Here is a 16,943-nt window from a genome sequence, read left to right on the forward strand (position 1 = left end):
AGACATGTTCACAAAACTGAGAAAAGATCCATGTAGCCAGAGAGTAGAAAGCCTGGAAAGTGGGAAGAACAGTGATAGCTGAGGCTGGAGAAGTCAGCAGGGGCCAGATCATGCAGAGCCTGGGAGGTCACATTAAGGGTTTGGGCTTTATTCTAAGAGCAGGGAGAAGCTACTGAAGGGTTTTCAGTAGAGACATGATGTGATCAGATTTGTGTTCGGAAGGGTCACGTATGTCAGCACTTTGTGTTTGTGGAGGAAGGCAACAATGAAATAAGAGTCAGATTAGAGGACTTATGCCGTAACCAAGTTGAGCCTGGGGAATATTTGCAACTGGAAGCACACTCTGAGACAGAAACTTGTGTGCAGGTGGTTTACTGGGGGGGGGGGGGGGGGGGCACGGGGGGGACTTTCAAAGAAAGAGTAGCAGGACCCAAGAGAGGGAACCGTTGAATGGCACTGCAGTTGTAATCAGCTGAGCCTAAAGAGCTCTGGGGCTGGGATGGACCTTCAGAGTTGTCCCAAACTGAGACAAAGGGCTAGGCCTCTGTACTTTATAACAACCATTCATTGGATACATACTGCCCCCAGGAAGCGGGCATTGCATTTGGTGAGACAGCTCCCTTTGGCCACAGATAGTGCTCAAGGAAGTACTCAGCTGTGAGCCATCAGCAGCCAACACTCAGCAGCTGGAACAATGAGCATCATGATCCTGAAGCGGGAATCGGGGCTGCACACCACAGCATCACTACTCAGGGGCTGTGAGACTTCAAGGATGAACCCAGAGGCCCCAGAGAGGACAATGCAGATCACACTCTGCCCCCTGGTGGTACTCCTTGGACATAGGGCCAGCTGGTGGGCCAGGTTCTCCCGGCAGGGAACTAAAGAAAAGTGTGTGGCAGATAAGGGGAAATGAGCAGTGCAAGGAAATCTGCACGTGAGCCCCTTGCTCCATCTGCCTAAAGCTAGAGAAGAAAGTAATGGTGGGGAAGAAGAATTCAGAAACGTGGCACTCATTCATTATTTTATTCAACCAACTTTTATTAAGTGCCTGTTATAGGCCAGGTACTGCTAGGAACTAGGAGAAAAACAAGACTGAAATCATCACTCTAGTGAGGATTACAGAGATATAAAAGTAACTACAGTATAGTAAAGTACAAAAATATAGGCATATACATGGGATAGAAGCAACACAGATGAAATAGATGTTCATTCTAAGGGACCAACAGAAAAGGCGTGTGTGTGTGTGTGTGTGTGTGTGTGTTCGAGACAGAGTCTCACTGTGTTGCCCAGGCTGGAGTGCAGTGGTGCGATCTCGGCTCACTGCAACCTCCGCCTCCCGGGTTCAAGCAATTCTCCTGCCTCAGCCTCCTGAGTAGCTGGGACTACCGGCGTGCGCCACCACACCGAGCTAATTTTTGTATTTTTAGTAGGGACGGGGTTTCACCATGTTGGCCAGGATGGTGTGTGTTTAATTTGAGTGCAGATGCCCAGAAAAAGTTCACAGAAGTGCTCTGGAAACTTCAGAGTTCTGTACGTAGGAGAAAAGGAGGCAAGTGGGGATGTGGGGGTGACAACATTAGATAAATAGGAGTCAGATTATGAAGGACATAAGATATCATGTGATGGAAAGAGCCTGGAAGAGATTTTAAGCTTAAGAGTGATATGATCTAATTTTTAATGGTAAATCAAGGGGACAGTATAGGATTTATAGGGAGAGGGGGACTTGGTAATTAGAGTCAGAAAGATATGGATTCAGATTCCATTTCTCCTGCTAACCATTTGTGTGACTTTGAGCAAATGACTCTTTTTTTTTCAATATACACAAAGCAATTTTATTTGTATGTACTTGTGGTAAACAATTAGAACATTTCATTCATAATAGCATAAAAGTATAAAATATTCATGAATAATTTTTTTTCAGAACAGGAATGGAAGTTTATTAAAAAGCTTTAGAGCAGGAATGAAAGAAAGGAAAGTACACTTGGAAGAGGCCCAAGCAGGCATCTTGGAGGTCAAGTGCGGCATTTGATCTTTGATTTAGGGTGTTATATGTTGGCATACTTCTGGGGTCCTGCCTCCCTTTTTCCTTGATTCTTCCCTTAGGGTGACCGAGCAAATGACTCTTTAAGTCTGTGTCCACATATGTAAAATATAGTTGTGAAACAGAATGAGATTATGCATGCAGAGTTGCTGACACAGAGCCTGGCACCTACTGTCCATAGCATAAACATTATTCTTCTCTCTTAAATTTCCAAGTGGATTTGCATGCACAGTGTGGGGAGTGGCTTGTTAGGGAGAGGGGTTGGTGTTTGGAGAGGCAGGAGTCCAAGAAGTGCCTTAGAAGCTATCACCTGAAGCCAGGTGAGAGATAAGCCCTGAACTAAGGCCCTGGCCATGGGGATAGTTGCAGACTTGAGGGCTAATTGAGAAGTACAATTCCAAAGGTCCTGGCATCTGATTAGCTATGGAGGATAAGAATAGTCTAGACTGATTCCCTTTGGGGCAACTGGCCAGATGATCGTGCCATTTGCTGAGGTAGGAAACCATGAGAGCAGGTGCAGGATTATGGAGAAGATGATGACCTTCAGGTCAACCATGCTGCCACCAGTGTGCACACCTTTAGGCCCAAAGGTTGGCCAAGAGGTATGTGTTTGCAGCTGGGTAAGTGTGGACAGAGTTTGGATCTATGAACTGGGGGGAAAGAGATCCAAATACATATACCTGAGGTTGAGTGTAGGCTACAGCCTGAGGGGGAAGAGACGGGGACCAGTAGCAAGCCCGTGGCTGGAGACCAGCTCTCCTTATCCCACTATGTTCCAGCATAGAACTCCAAGAAATCTGAGAATCAAGATTGTTTCTGTTGCAAGTGGCAGAACTCCAGTTAAAATTAGCCTGAGCAAGAGAAGAAATGCATCAATTCCTGTAACTGAAATCAGGAATCCATTGCTCACCATCTCCCTGCTCTGCTTCCTCTAGGCTGGCTTCTGTCTCAGCCAGGTTCCTGCTTTGCAGTGCCAAGCTAACACTCAGCAGCTCCAGGCTTATATTCTACCAGCTCAGCAACTCAGCAGAAAGAGAGCTAACTTCCAAAGTTTTAGAAAAAGTCCCAGAGAGGGATCTCATGCTCATCCTTGAACATCCTTGATTGCTGTGGCCAGAGTGAGGAACACAAAAGTTGGCTAAGCTGCAAGCCTACCCCCAAGAGGGGTGACATCAGACCCACATGACAATACAGACTGAGGAGATGGTTCCCCAAAAGAAAATCAGGGTGCTATTACCAGAAAAGGGGAGTGGATGCTGAGCAGACACCCATCATAGATATGCTGAGTTTGAGGTGCTATATAGCATTGTGGGTGATATCCAGTGGTCTCAGGTTGGAGAGAGATGTCCCAATGGAGGTATAGCTTGAGAAATCACCTGAGGACTTTATGATGGTAGTTGGGTGGGCAGATGAGTTTCCTCATTGGATTGTGGAGAGAAAGAATGACCAGGCCGGGCGTGGTGGCTCACGCCTGTAAATTCCAGCACTTTGGGAGGCCAAGGCAGGCGGATCACGAGGTCAGGAGTTGGAGACCAGCTTGGCCAGCATGGAGAAACCCCGTCTTTACAAAAAATACAAAAAATCAGCCGAGTGTGGTGGCAGGCGCCTGTAATTCCAGCCACTCTGGAGGTTGAGACAGGAGAATTGCTTGAACCCGGGAGGTGGAGTGTGCAGTGAGCCGAGATCGCGCCACTGCACGCACTCCAGCCTGGGTGACAGAGTAAGACTCCGTCAGGGGGAGAGGGGATGTGCCCGGGGAGGAGAATGACCAGATCAGAGGACCAAGGAAGAGAGCCAGGGGTAGAGAGACTCCACCATTTCATGGCAAGGCAGAAAGGAGCCTTGATCAGGAGGAGAAACGGGGATTTAGGAGTTGGGGACTAAGTGGACCTTAGCATTGGGCACTTGGACTACAGAAAGGCCCAGGACTCAGGGTGTCGTGTCCCCAGGAGGAGGAACTGGAAAGGCAATGCCCAACCCCCTAACTTCTAGACGTCTGGCCCCTGTAGTCTCCCGCCCCTGGCCTCGCCCCTCGTTCCTAGCTTGTTTGCCACCTAGTGTCTCTCCCGGGAGCAAGAGTCCTCAAAGTTACATCATGTGCGGCTGGGAGGGCGGTGGCGGATGGGGGGCGGGGCCTCGAAGTCGGGGGCCGAAGAGTGGACCCAGTCCTCCAATGGGAGAGGTGGGTTTGGCGGTTGGGAGGCAGGGGTTGGGGCGGCGGCTGGGCTGACCTGGAGCCTGGAGCCCCGGGGCCGAGGGAGCTGGCCTGCCGGCGGGGCGGAGGAAAGCTAGTGCCAGCCCTACCAGGTTCCGCCCCCGCGCCTGCCCCCCTCCTTTTTAAGCGCCTCCCGCCAACCTCTGCTGTGGCTCGCTTCGCCGCGCTCCCTCCTTCCCCGCCTTCCATACCTCCCCGGCTCCGCTCGGTTCCTGGCCACCCCGCAGCCCCTGCCCAGGTGCCATGGCCGCATTGTACCGCCCTGGCCTGCGGTGAGTGACCCCCGGCCCGGGGCCCACCCGCACCTTCCGCTGCGCTCGCCCCCTCGGGGCTGCCAGTGGCGCTCTCCTGCTCTCAGCCTCCGCCAGGTTTCCCATCCTAGGCGGAGGCGGGCAGGGGCGACTGCTGTGGGTCCAGCCTCCCGCGCCGCGCGTCTCTTGGGAGGGCAGCCAGCCTGCGCTCCTCGTTTCCGCCTGCACCTCCCCTTCTCTGCCTCGCTCGCCTCTGACCGCGCGATCTCTATCTGCCACTCTCAGAACTTCCTCTCTCTCCTCGCTCCTCTCTGCTGAGCCGGGTCTCCGCATATCCTCCTTTCCTTCCCAGATACCTCCCTCGGACCTCTAACAGGCTCTCAGCCAGCGCCCCAGGGTACTTCGAGAGGCAGCAGGGCCTTGGGGACAAGGGTACGTGAGCCCCGGGAGACTGAGCTCAGAGCCCCCTAAAGAAGGTGGAAGGTTAAATATCCATTCCCGGCCTCTCCCGGACTGGAAGGACTGGAACCTGGCGGGAAGTCCAGAGCAGCCCGAGGGACCTGGGGCCAGGGGAGGGAGGCAAGCAAGGTGGGAGGAGGGCGCCAAGTTGCCTTCGTTTCTTACATAGCTGGCTTCTTCCTCCGTCCAGGCCTGGAGCCCCCAGGCTCGTCCTGTTTGTCTGCCTGTCCTCTTAGTCTCCTATTTATTCTCTGAGGCCTCTCTTCTCAGCTTTTGTCCCAGAGTCGGAAGTGACCCACATCTGTCGCACAGCCCGTTCCACTTGGGCAGCCCTTGTGGGTGGTCTCTGAAGGAAACGTCCCACTTAGAGGGCTGCAGGAGGGTGTGGGGGCTTCACAAGAGATAACGTGAGCCAGGCTCCAGGGAGAGAGAGGCTGTCCTCAAGACTGTGTGCTTGAAAACTGATGCTCACGGAGAACTTCCCTCTGAGGCAGGAACAGACCCAGGTCCCAGTAGCCCTCCTCCCCTGCCCCTGGGGCCACACTGATCATCTATCCTGCTTTAGCGGAAACCACCCCAGCTTCTACCCCAGACAGACTCAAGCTCCCGCATCCATGCTCTGAGCTTTCTTCCTTCCCCAGGCTAACACCCTCTGAGTCTGAGCTGCCAGCAAGCTGCTGTTCCACCCTCCCACCAACACCAAAGCTCTCTAGGCATGTGGCCTCTAGGAAGAAGAGCCAGGGGAAGCACGGGGTCACGTGGTCCTGGGTGTGGGGGCAGTTTCTGATGGGCGAGGCCTTGATAGAGGAGGAGAGTAACATCCCCTTCATGGTCTTTGCTCTCTAGGGTTTACTCCACCTTGAGTCCAGGCCAATCAGAGCAGACGTTGCTTCTCTGTCTCCCAGGGCCATGAGAGGACAGACAACAGGACGCTGACCTCCTGAGAATTAAGCCCATGAACCCCAGCCAGTGACACTCATTCCCCAGTGGTCAACCTTCCGCAGAGTTCAAAAATACTTACCCGAGGGCAACATTTTATGCAACCATTGTTGGTCCAAGTGGGCAGCAGCAGATCAGGGCCTGGAAGCCCAGCATCCAGTCACCTATTCTCTGTGCAAGAGCCCTCATCTAGAAACCTGGCACTGGAAAGACTGTGACCTTTGCTTGGGGCTTTCATAGTCTTACAGCATACACACCAGAAGGAAAGAATAAAAACAGCTGCCATTTTAATTTATAAAAAACTATACTTGAAAATGGAAATAAAATGGATGAGGCTTCAAACACCAGACATATGAAGTTGTCACCTGGGCCCAACTTCTTGTCTTGACACTTGGGCCAAAGGCCCCTACTCATTTCTTTCTTTTTTTTTTTTTTTTTTTTTTTTGAGACAGAGTCTTGCTCTGTTGCCCAGGCTGGAGTGCAGTGTCCCGATCTTGGCTCACTGCAACCTCCACCTCCCGGGTTCAAGCGATTCTCCTGCCTCAGCCTCCTGAGTAGCTGGGACTAGAGGCACACGCCACCACATCCAGCTAATTTTTATATTTTTAGTAGATGGGGTTTCACCATGTTGGCCAGTATGGTCTTGATCTCCTGACCTCGTGATCCACCTGCCTCAGCCTCCCAAAGTGCTGGGATTACAGGCGTGAGCCACCATGCCAGCCATCTCCCTACTTATTTCTAAACGTTGATTAAACAGTTAAACATGGGCATGGGCTACACATGCAGTAACATCAGCATGCCTACATGTATACTTCCACACAGCCAGGCATGTGCCTTTTTTGCTCATTTGGCCATATCTGTCCCTCGCTGAGCAGGAGACACCCTCCTCAAGCCTCATAAAGGCTACAAGATACATGTGTCCTGAACACATCCCACACACCAACTGCAACCTGCTCTTCATGGTCCCTGCATGCAGACATGTTTTAGCAGGCTGCAGCCCAAGCTTTCTGTCTCTCCACCACCTGCCTTGTCCACTCTCGATGACAGCAGCTAGCTCATTGCCTCTGTTTCTCCTATAGGCTTAGCTGGCATGGGCTGAGCCCCTTGGGCTGGCCATCATGCCGTAGCATCCAGACCCTGCGAGTGCTTAGTGGAGATCTGGGCCAGCTTCCCACTGGCATTCGAGATTTTGTAGAGCACAGTGCCCACCTGTGCCAACCAGAGGGCATCCACATCTGTGATGGAACTGAGGCTGAGAATACTGCCACACTGACCCTGCTGGAGCAGCAGGGCCTCATCCGAAAGCTCCCCAAGTACAATAACTGGTAAGCCTTGGGCTCCACAACCTGCAAGATAGGTGCACTGAGGCCACTTTGGGTTCACCAAGGCAAGATCAACTTAACTAGAACATCCCAATAGAATGAACAAGAATGAGAGCTTTGGGGTAAACAGACTCAGAAACTGGGATTTGCTTACGCCTATAATCCCAGCACTTTGGGAGGCCAAGGCGGGTGGATCACCAGGTGTCGGGAGTTTGGGACCAGCCTGACCAACATGGAGAAACCCTGTCTCTACTGAAAAAAAATATATATATATACAAAAATTAGCCCAGCATGGCGGCACATGCCTGTAATCCCAGCTACTTGGGAGGGTGAGGCAGGAGAATCACTTAAACCCAAGAGGCGGAGGTTGCAGTGAGCCAAGATCGCGTCATTGCACTCCAGCCTGGGCAATAAGAGCGAAACTGTCTCAAAAAAAAAAAAGAAAGAAACTGGGATTTTTTTTTTTGAGATGGAGTCTCACTGTATCACCCAGGCTGGAGTGCAGTGGCATGATTTCAGCTCACAACAACCTCTGCCTCCGGGGAATTGCCTCAAGCAATTCTCCTGCCTCAGCCTCCGGAGTGGCTGGGATTACAAGCATGCGCCACCACGCCCAGCTGATTTTTGTATTTTTAGTAGAGACAGGGTTTCACCATGTTGGCCAGGTTGGTCTCAAACTCCTAACCTCAAGTAATCCACCCACCTCAGCCTCCCAAAGTGCTGGGATTACAGGCATGAGCCACTGCGCCCAGCCTGGTTTGTAGTTTGTATTTTATTTTAATGTTAAATGAAGAAGCTGATATAAATAAGATCCTTTGCTTTTTTTTTTTTCCTCACCAGTTCAGGGAGCTTTTGCCAGGGGCAGAGACCCCCAGAGGGCCGGGACCTTGGGGAACACCCCTTAGATGGGACAAAGCCTGGAGGAAGGGACTGAGATGTGATTGGGTGGGGAAAAATAAGGCCAACAGAAGACCTGGAGTCAAAGTTGGACTTGAAAAAGTGGGTCTAGGGACAAGGGAAACCTGCTGGCCACCATCTTCCTGACAATCCCCTCTCCCCCAGCTGGCTGGCCCGCACAGACCCCAAGGATGTGGCACGAGTAGAGAGCAAGACGGTGATTGTAACTCCTTCTCAGCGGGACACGGTACCTCTCCCGCCTGGTGGGGCCCGTGGGCAGCTGGGCAACTGGATGTCCCCAGCTGATTTCCAGCGAGCTGTGGATGAGAGGTTTCCAGGCTGCATGCAGGGTAACCAGGGCAGGGGCACAGTGGCAAGGGCATGGAAGATGTGAACAGGTTTGGAACCCTTCATCCAGGGGATGCCTTCCTCCACAGGCCGCACCATGTATGTGCTTCCATTCAGCATGGGTCCTGTGGGCTCCCCGCTGTCCCGCATCGGGGTGCAGCTCACTGACTCAGCCTATGTGGTGGCAAGCATGCGTATTATGACCCGACTGGGGACACCTGTGCTTCAGGCCCTGGGAGATGGTGACTTTGTCAAGTGTCTGCACTCCGTGGGCCAGCCCCTGACAGGACAAGGTAAGCACCTGCTCTGCCCCAAGGGGAACACAGAGGCCTTCTTGTACTCAGAGGAAATCCCGAATCCTACCTCTCCACAGACCCTAAGAACCTGTCCTCTCTGGCAACCTAATTCCCAAGATCCAGAGCAGCAGTCCCAGCAGAGGGATGAGGCTGTGTTTGCAGAGCACTTTGCACAAGATTGAGAAAAATCCGTGTCCAAGAATAGGGGCATGGAAGCTGATGGTTATTATGAGGTGGGGGGCTTCAGCCACCTCTTGGTGCTGCTACTGCTTCCAAGTGTCTCTCCTGCCAATCCCTGATCCCTCTGGCCCCTGACACCCCAGTTCCTGATGCCGCTGCCAGCAGCCCCATGACCCCATTGTCCCCAGGGGAGCCGGTGAGCAAGTGGCCGTGCAACCCAGAGAAAACCCTGATTGGCCATGTGCCCGACCAGCGGGAGATCATCTCCTTCGGCAGCGGCTATGGTGGCAACTCCCTGCTGGGCAAGAAGTGCTTTGCCCTACGCATCGCCTCTCGGCTGGCCCGGGATGAGGGCTGGCTGGCAGAGCACATGCTGGTGAGGGCCTGGTGAGAAGCAGGGCAGCTGCCGGGGACAGGGCAAGGGTGGGGCCTGGCCAGTCTGCCTCAGCCTCACCTCCCTCCTGCCAGGTGCCAGGCTGGTGGGCGGGGACTCTACTTGAAGGCCCAAAGCTTTGGCCTCAGGCTGCTGAATGTTGGGTTTCCCCTGCCACTAACCCAGGCCTGATGGCAGGGCAATCACTTATATAGTGAATAAACATTGGTCCTCCCTATTAGACCCTCGCTGCCCTTCCCCATGCAGACCATGCCCTGACCTTTGGTGACCTCTTTCTTATTCCCTCTCTCCCCAATGCACAGATCCTGGGCATCACCAGCCCTGCAGGGAAGAAGCGCTATGTGGCAGCCGCCTTCCCTAGTGCCTGTGGCAAGACCAACCTGGCTATGATGCGGCCCGCACTGCCAGGCTGGAAAGTGGAGTGTGTGGGGGATGACATTGCTTGGATGAGGTTTGACAGTGAAGGTGAGGGACTCTCAGATCATACTCTTGGTTCTGGCTCTTGTCAGAGCCTCGGGGTCTCCTCTCTAGTGTTCACAGTGACTTTGTCAGTGAGAAAGTTTCCTGAACACCCAACCCTGCTCCATTCCTCTGGCAGCCCAGCCACCCTAGAGACAGCCTTTCCTCATCAGATCTTGGGTCCATCTCAGGACAGGGTGGGGTGGAGCAGGACCTTCTTTGGTCTTACATCTCAAGTTTTCCTTGTTTGGTCCTTCCTTTCTTTTACTTCTCCTAACAGGTCGACTCCGGGCCATCAACCCTGAGAACGGCTTCTTTGGGGTTGCCCCTGGTACCTCTGCCACCACCAATCCCAACGCCATGGCTACAATCCAGAGTAACACTATTTTTACCAATGTGGCTGAGACCAGTGATGGTGGCGTGTACTGGGAGGGCATTGACCAGCCTCTTCCACCTGGTGTTACTGTGACCTCCTGGCTGGGCAAACCCTGGAAACCTGGTATGTGCGGTGGGGAAGGTGTGGCACAGCCTCCAGGCCTCAGCACCTTAATGGTGGAAAAGCTTTCTCCACAACCTCCAACCATCTTCTAGGACTGCCAGGAGGCACAGAAGTCATGAACGTTTGCAGTTTCCAGTCCCAGGCAAAATCTCAGCTCATGTCCCAACTCCACCAGTCACTGGTTTTGTGATCTGGCTAAGTTGCTCAGCTTCCCTAAGCTTTAGTTTCCACATCAGTTGAATGAGGGTAGTTGTGATAGTACCTATCTCATGAGGTTGTTGGAGGATTAAATAGTGCATAAAAAGGGTTTAGCACACTGACAAATACACAGTAAATTCTCGATAATAAATACAGGCTGGATTTTTTTTTAATGAAAGGAAAAGGAAGGACTTTTGAACATTCTTACAGAAGGTATTGGGCTCCAAGCACTATCCATAGTTTGGCCCATTAGGAAAAGAGGAAAGCTGCCTCCTCTGCTCTAACTCTCCTCCTGCCACTTGGCTCCCACTGTCCCCTGTATAATAACCACTGTCTAAAGGTCAGTATTGTTACCCTCACCCTTCCCCTGTCCCTCCAAAGCATTCACCCCAATCCTTCCTACAAACAAAATCAGGTCAGTGCTTGAGTCTTTCCCAGAAGCTAGTTTCTGAATCCTGTCATTACCCTGGGCGCCTGGGAGTCCCACCTCTCCCTCAGCCCTGCACTCTGGACCTTCAGTATTCTTTCCATGGCCTTCTGCAGTCAGGCAGTCCAGACACCAAGAGGCAGGGGCAAAGAAGAGCATGGGAGGGGAGGCTGGCCTTGTAGTCACTGAAGCCTATATTCAGGTTTGCCAGGCTGGTCTAGCAGTCACCCTCCTTGCTTCATCTAATCACCCTTTATTTTTACTAACACCATCATTAAGCCCCCCTCAGCCTTCCCACCCAACTGAGAAATCCAAGAAACTTTCATCTTTCCCCACAGGCTAGTTCCCCAACCCTTTCATCATCTCCAGATTTGGGGGCATAACTAGGGCATCTTGTCCCCAGCTTCAATTCCCAGAATAATACCCTGTGTTAGGATTCTGCACCGGGTGCTGAAGAAGGATGGCTCTTATCTGCGATGGCGGGCAGAAGCTGGCGGATGGGAGAGGGTGGGGATTTTGGCCCCGTGGCTTCCCCACTCCCCAGGTCTGACCAGCAACCTCCAGCAGAGAAGGCGCCATGTCCACTCAGGGGCCACACAGTGGTGCTTCATACATGTGCCACTGACTTAGTCCCAACCCCCCTCCAGGACACCTGAAGGTGCCAAGTGTGACCTGGGCTCCTGAGGTTATCCGTACCCATGTGATATCCCTATCTCTATTTTTCAAGCCCTATCACTTCATCAGGGTCTAAGCAGGGCAGGGAAATCACCAACATTTTGTTAGCTTTAAAATCAATTCCTTGCAGGGCACAGTGACTCACATCTGTAATCCCAGCACTTTGGGAGGCCGAGGCGGTTGGATCACCTGAGGTCAGGAGTTCGAGACCAGCCTGGCAACATGGCAAAACCCCATCTCCAATAAAATACAAAAATTAGCCAGGCATGGTGGCTCATGCCTGTAATCCCAGCTACTCAGGAGGCAGGAAAATTGCTTGATCCCAGGAGGCAGAGGTTGCAGTGAGACGAGATCGTGCCACTGCACTCCAGCCTGGTGACAGAGTGAGACTCCGTCTCATAACTAAATTAATTAAGTAAATAAAATCAGGCCAGGCGCAGTGGCTCATGCCTGTAATCCTACTACTTTGGGAGGCCGAGGTGGGCAGATCAGTTAAGGTCAGGAGTTTGAAACCAGCCTGGCCAACATGGTGAAACCCCATCTCTATTAAAAATACAAAAAAATCAGCCAGGCATGGTGGTGGGTGCCTGTAATCCCAGCTATTGGGGAGGCTGAGGTAGGAGAATTGTTTGAACCTGGGAGGCAGAGGTTGCAGTAAGCCAAGATTGCACCACTGCACTACAGCCTGGGCAACAGAGCAAGACTCTGCCTCAAAAATAAAAAGATAAAATAAATTCCTATTTGCATTTGGATAACTTAGGAGAACCTGTCTTCCCCGGTTTGCTGACGGAAAGTCAATTGTCTGAAGTACTAAGTTGACATTCTCAGTTTTTGCTTTAGGTTTGGGTATTTATTTAAATAATAATCTCACAAATAATGAAATAGTTTCTGGGGGAAAAATTATTATAACCTTATGCCCATATCTAACCCCATTCCCTTGAGCCCTGGTCAGTGCCAAGTGCCAGTAGCTTGGCACAAACATTAGTGCCCTGCCAAACCCCAATTCCTCTCCCACTCTTTTCTCACATAGCTCAGCTGGCCGCACCTTCATGGCTAAATAACCTGAGCTCTTGGAGATGCCCTGGCTCCCTTCTCTCTGCTCCTTATCACACAAGGTTCTAGGCAGCTGATGAGGCAAAAAAAAAAAAAAAAAAAGAACCCTGCAAGAATGTGTGCCCATGTATGTGTATGTTGGGGGTCGACATGACCTGGGAAATAATAGTGTTTGTATTTCCTCTGCTAGGTGACAAGGAGCCCTGTGCACATCCCAACTCTCGATTTTGTGCCCCGGCTCGCCAGTGCCCCATCATGGACCCAGCCTGGGAGGCCCCAGAGGGTGTCCCCATTGATGCCATCATCTTTGGTGGCCGCAGACCCAAAGGTAAACAACATATGAGCTCCATGTTCTTGGCAAAAGGGCTATCTCTGTATTAGGGCCTACCTCCCTCCCTCTGATCCAGAGCCTCAGCCTGGATCTCACCTGTCTCCAGAGTTCTCCCCTGGTGAATGCAAACTTGGGAGGAGGCAAAGGGTCTGAAAATGGGATAGCCGAGGTCTTAGGAGAGAAAGTACCAGTCAAGCTCACCAGAAGGGCTGGAGTTAGGGTCCAAAGAAAAGGGCTGCCTGTGACTCTGTTCATTGGTGATCTAGGGGTACCCCTGGTATACGAGGCCTTCAACTGGCGTCATGGGGTGTTTGTGGGCAGCGCCATGCGCTCTGAGTCCACTGCTGCAGCAGAACACAAAGGTGAGCACCCTCGCCATTCCTCCCTCTCCTCTGTGTGCACACAGCACCTCCTCTCTCCCTTCCTGAGCCAGACCTTCCTTTTGTCCACCCCTGGAGTCTGATATGGCCCCACCTCTTCCCACTTCTATCTTTTCCCCATCCCTGAAAATATTCAGAACCATAAGCCTTTCACAGCTTCCTCCAACTAGATGCAGGGTGCCCTTCCCTGCCCCAGTGAGAAGGAAGATTCCTTACCCATCTTGCTTCCCCCCCAGGGAAGATCATCATGCACGACCCATTTGCCATGCGGCCCTTTTTTGGCTACAACTTCGGGCACTACCTGGAACACTGGCTGAGCATGGAAAGGCGCAAGGGGGCCCAGCTGCCCCGTATCTTCCATGTCAACTGGTTCCGGCGTGACGAGGCAGGGCACTTCCTGTGGCCAGGCTTTGGGGAGAATGCTCGGGTGCTAGACTGGATCTGCCGGCGGTTAGAGGGGGAGGACAGTGCCCGAGAGACACCCATTGGGCTGGTGCCAAAGGAAGGAGCCTTGGATCTCAGCGGCCTCGGAGCTATAGACACCACTCAGCTGTTCTCCCTCCCCAAGGACTTCTGGGAACAGGAGGTTCGTGACATTCGGAGCTACCTGACAGAGCAGGTCAACCAGGATCTGCCCAAAGAGGTGTTGGCTGAGCTTGAGGGCCTGGAGAGACGTGTGCACAAAATGTGACCTGAGGCCCTAGTCTAGCAAGAGGACATAGCACCCTCATCTGGGAATAGGGAAGCCACCTTGCAGAAAATATGAGCAATTTGATATTAACTAACATCTTCAATGTGCCATAGACCTTCCCACAAAGACTGTCCAATAATAAGAGATGCTTATCTATTTTACACAAGATTTGTGCTGTTTTCATTTCCCACCTATCTTCACAGGCTTCCCTCTTAACACCTGTCTCACAATCTTCTTCTTCCAGCCCCTAGAAGAAGCACAGCCTGGCACAATCAAAGATCTGTTTTACAGGCAGCTCTAGCACTGGGTCACAGACATAGGAATTGCTGGGAGAAGGCACTATCCACTCTATGTCCTGAGTTCTTTAAAAAAAAAAAAAAATGGTGAGGCTGGGCATGGTGGTTCACACCTGTAATCCCAGCACTTTGGGAGGCTGAGGCGGGCAGATCACGAGGTCAGGGGATTGAGACCATCCGGGCTAACACGGTGAAACCCTATCGCTACTAAAAATACAAAAAAAAAAAAAATTAACCGGGAGTAGTGGCAGGCGCCTGTAGTCCTAGCTATTTGGGAAGCTGAGGCAGGAGAATGGTGTGAACCCAGGAGGCAGAGGTTGCAGTAAACCAAGCTCACGCCACTGCACACTCCAGTCTGGGCAACAGAGCGAAACTCCGTCACAAAAAAAAAAAAAAAAAAAAACTGAGGGCCTCAGCAAGCTGCTCAGTACAGCCCCCAAGCCTAAAATTCCTGATCTCCCACTTAGATTGCAGAAGCCTCTACAACTCCATTCTCCAGTGAAGTGGCTTCATTGTCAGTTCTTGAATTTGTTCTTCCCCCTGCGTGACCTGGCACTGGGAGCTGCATAGTATTCACGGAAGCATATTCAATATTAGGACAGCTAACAACACTTCTGTAGCACCTTCTGTGTGCCAGGCACTGCTGAGACCAGCTCGGTCACAGAGACCCTAACCCAGCAGTGCTAGAGGAATTAAAGACATGCACACAGAAATATGCAGGTGTGGAGTGGGAAATCAGGGGTCTCACAGCCTTCAGAGCTGAGAGCCTCGAACAGAGATTTACCCACGTGTTAATTGACAGCAAGTCAGTGATAAGCATTGTTTTTATAGATTATAGATTAACTAAAAGTATTCCTTAAGGGAAACAAAGGGATGGGCCAAAATAAAGAGATGGGCTCTGGCTGGTTATCTGCAGCAGGAGCATGTCCTTAAGGCACAGATTGCTCATGCTATTGTTTATGGTTTAAGAATACCTTTAAGCAGTTTTCTGCCCGGGGTGGGCCATGTGTTCCTTGCCCTCATTCCGGTGAACCCACAACCTTCCAGTGTGGGTGTCATGGCCATCACAAACATGTCACAGTGCTGCAGAGATTTTGCTTATGGCCAGTTTTGGGGCCAGTTTATGGCCAGATTTTGGGGGCCTATTCCCAACAAGGCAGTGTTCTAAGCACATACCTAACAACCCTTTGGGGGAATTACCATTTTACAGATGAAGTAACAAAGGCACAGAGAGGTCAAGTAATTTGTCCAAAGCTTCACAGTTAGTAAACATACAGCTAAGGGTTAAAGTGATAAAACTGCAAAGACATGTCTTTCATAGTAGTATAGACATCTAGAACTGCAAGGACCTTAGAAGTCACCTATTCCGCCAGGCGCAGTGGCTCATGCCTGTAATCCCAGCACTTTGGGAGGCCAAGGAGGGCAGATCACCTGAGGTCGGGAGTTCAAGACCAGCGTGGCCAACACGGTGAAACCCCTTCTCTACAAAAATACAAAAATTAGCTGGGCATGATGGCAAGTGCCTGTAATCTCAGCTATTTAGGAGAATCACTTGAACTCAGGAGGCAGAGGTTGCAGTAAGCCGAGATCGTGCCATTGCACTCCAGCCTGGGGGACAGAGCAAGACTCTGTCTCAAAAAAATAAAAAAATAAAAAGTCACCTATTCCATGTTTCTCAAACTTAAAAGTGCCTTTGAATCACCTGGAGATCTTGTTAAAATGCAGATTGTCACTCAGCAAGTCTGTAGTAGCCTCAAGATTTTGTTTTCCTTACAAGCTCCCGGGTAATGCTGATGCTGCCGGTCTGCGGACTACAGTTTAGAGTAGCCTAAATTCATCTGAAATAAACTTTGGAGAGTAATCAGGAAAACAGTGCAATGATCTCACATGAGTCAGGGGCATCAGCTTAGGATAACTTCTGTGCAATCTGGATCAGGCTGAGAGAATGTATAACCTAAGGTGGGTAGTATGGTAGTCTTTACCCAGAAAAAGGGAACAAACTTCAACAAATAAAATGGAATTATCGGGAACTCCCTCAAAGCAAAAAACTAGAAGAGGAAACACCAAGTGTTCTCATAGGAAATGCCAGTGACCAGCCAGAATGTGTAAAAAATCTAAAGGTCAGAGTGGAACAGAGGTTAGAACAAAGTTAGCAGTGGAGTATATTGTACTTTAAAACACAGCCAGCCAGGCGCGGTGGCTCACACTTTGGGAGGCCGAGGTGGGCAGATCACCTGAGGTCAGCAGTTTGAGACCAGCCAGACCAACATGGTGAAACCCCATCTCTACTAAAAATACAAAAATTAGCCAGGCATGGTGGTCCATGCCTGTAATTCCAGCTACTCAGGAAGCTGAGGCGGGAGAATCACTTGAAACTGGGAGGCTGAGGTTGCAGTGAGCTGAGATCACACCACTGCGCTCCAGCCTAGGCGACAGAGTGAGACTCTGTCTCAAAAAAAAAAATAAAATAAATAAAATTTAAAAATTTAAAAATAATAATAAAACACAGCCAAATCCTTAGCTTCATAAATAGCATATGATAACTGAATACCGTCAAAAGCAACATAGCACAGGTATTAAACACATAGTAGA

General features: G+C 51.1%; 2 protein-coding genes across 8 annotated transcripts in view; one reads left to right on the forward strand and one right to left on the reverse strand.

Moving 5' to 3' along the window:
* Positions 1-16,943, reverse strand: part of NRL (neural retina leucine zipper) — a 34,626-nt gene that overhangs the window by 11,246 nt on the left and 6,437 nt on the right. The window lies entirely within an intron of this gene.
* Positions 4,210-14,221, forward strand: PCK2 (phosphoenolpyruvate carboxykinase 2, mitochondrial). 6 transcript variants are annotated; one of them, XM_063793248.1, is made up of 11 exons: positions 4,214-4,528; positions 4,860-4,939; positions 6,985-7,230; positions 8,290-8,474; positions 8,562-8,765; positions 9,137-9,324; positions 9,645-9,807; positions 10,082-10,300; positions 12,844-12,981; positions 13,251-13,346; positions 13,601-14,221. In XM_063793248.1, exons 4-11 carry the CDS (start codon positions 8,417-8,419, stop codon positions 14,053-14,055), a joined length of 1,521 nt encoding a protein of 506 aa, XP_063649318.1. In that variant the 5' UTR covers positions 4,214-4,528; positions 4,860-4,939; positions 6,985-7,230; positions 8,290-8,416; the 3' UTR covers positions 14,056-14,221. The 6 variants fall into 6 exon arrangements, with proteins under 6 accessions (XP_063649319.1, XP_063649318.1, XP_063649320.1 ...); XM_063793250.1 differs by having other exon boundaries at positions 4,214-4,348; positions 5,813-7,230; XM_063793247.1 differs by having other exon boundaries at positions 4,214-4,348.

Source organism: Pan troglodytes, chromosome 15, assembly GCF_028858775.2.
Source record: "Pan troglodytes isolate AG18354 chromosome 15, NHGRI_mPanTro3-v2.0_pri, whole genome shotgun sequence".
NCBI classification, from domain to species: domain Eukaryota; kingdom Metazoa; phylum Chordata; class Mammalia; order Primates; family Hominidae; genus Pan; species Pan troglodytes.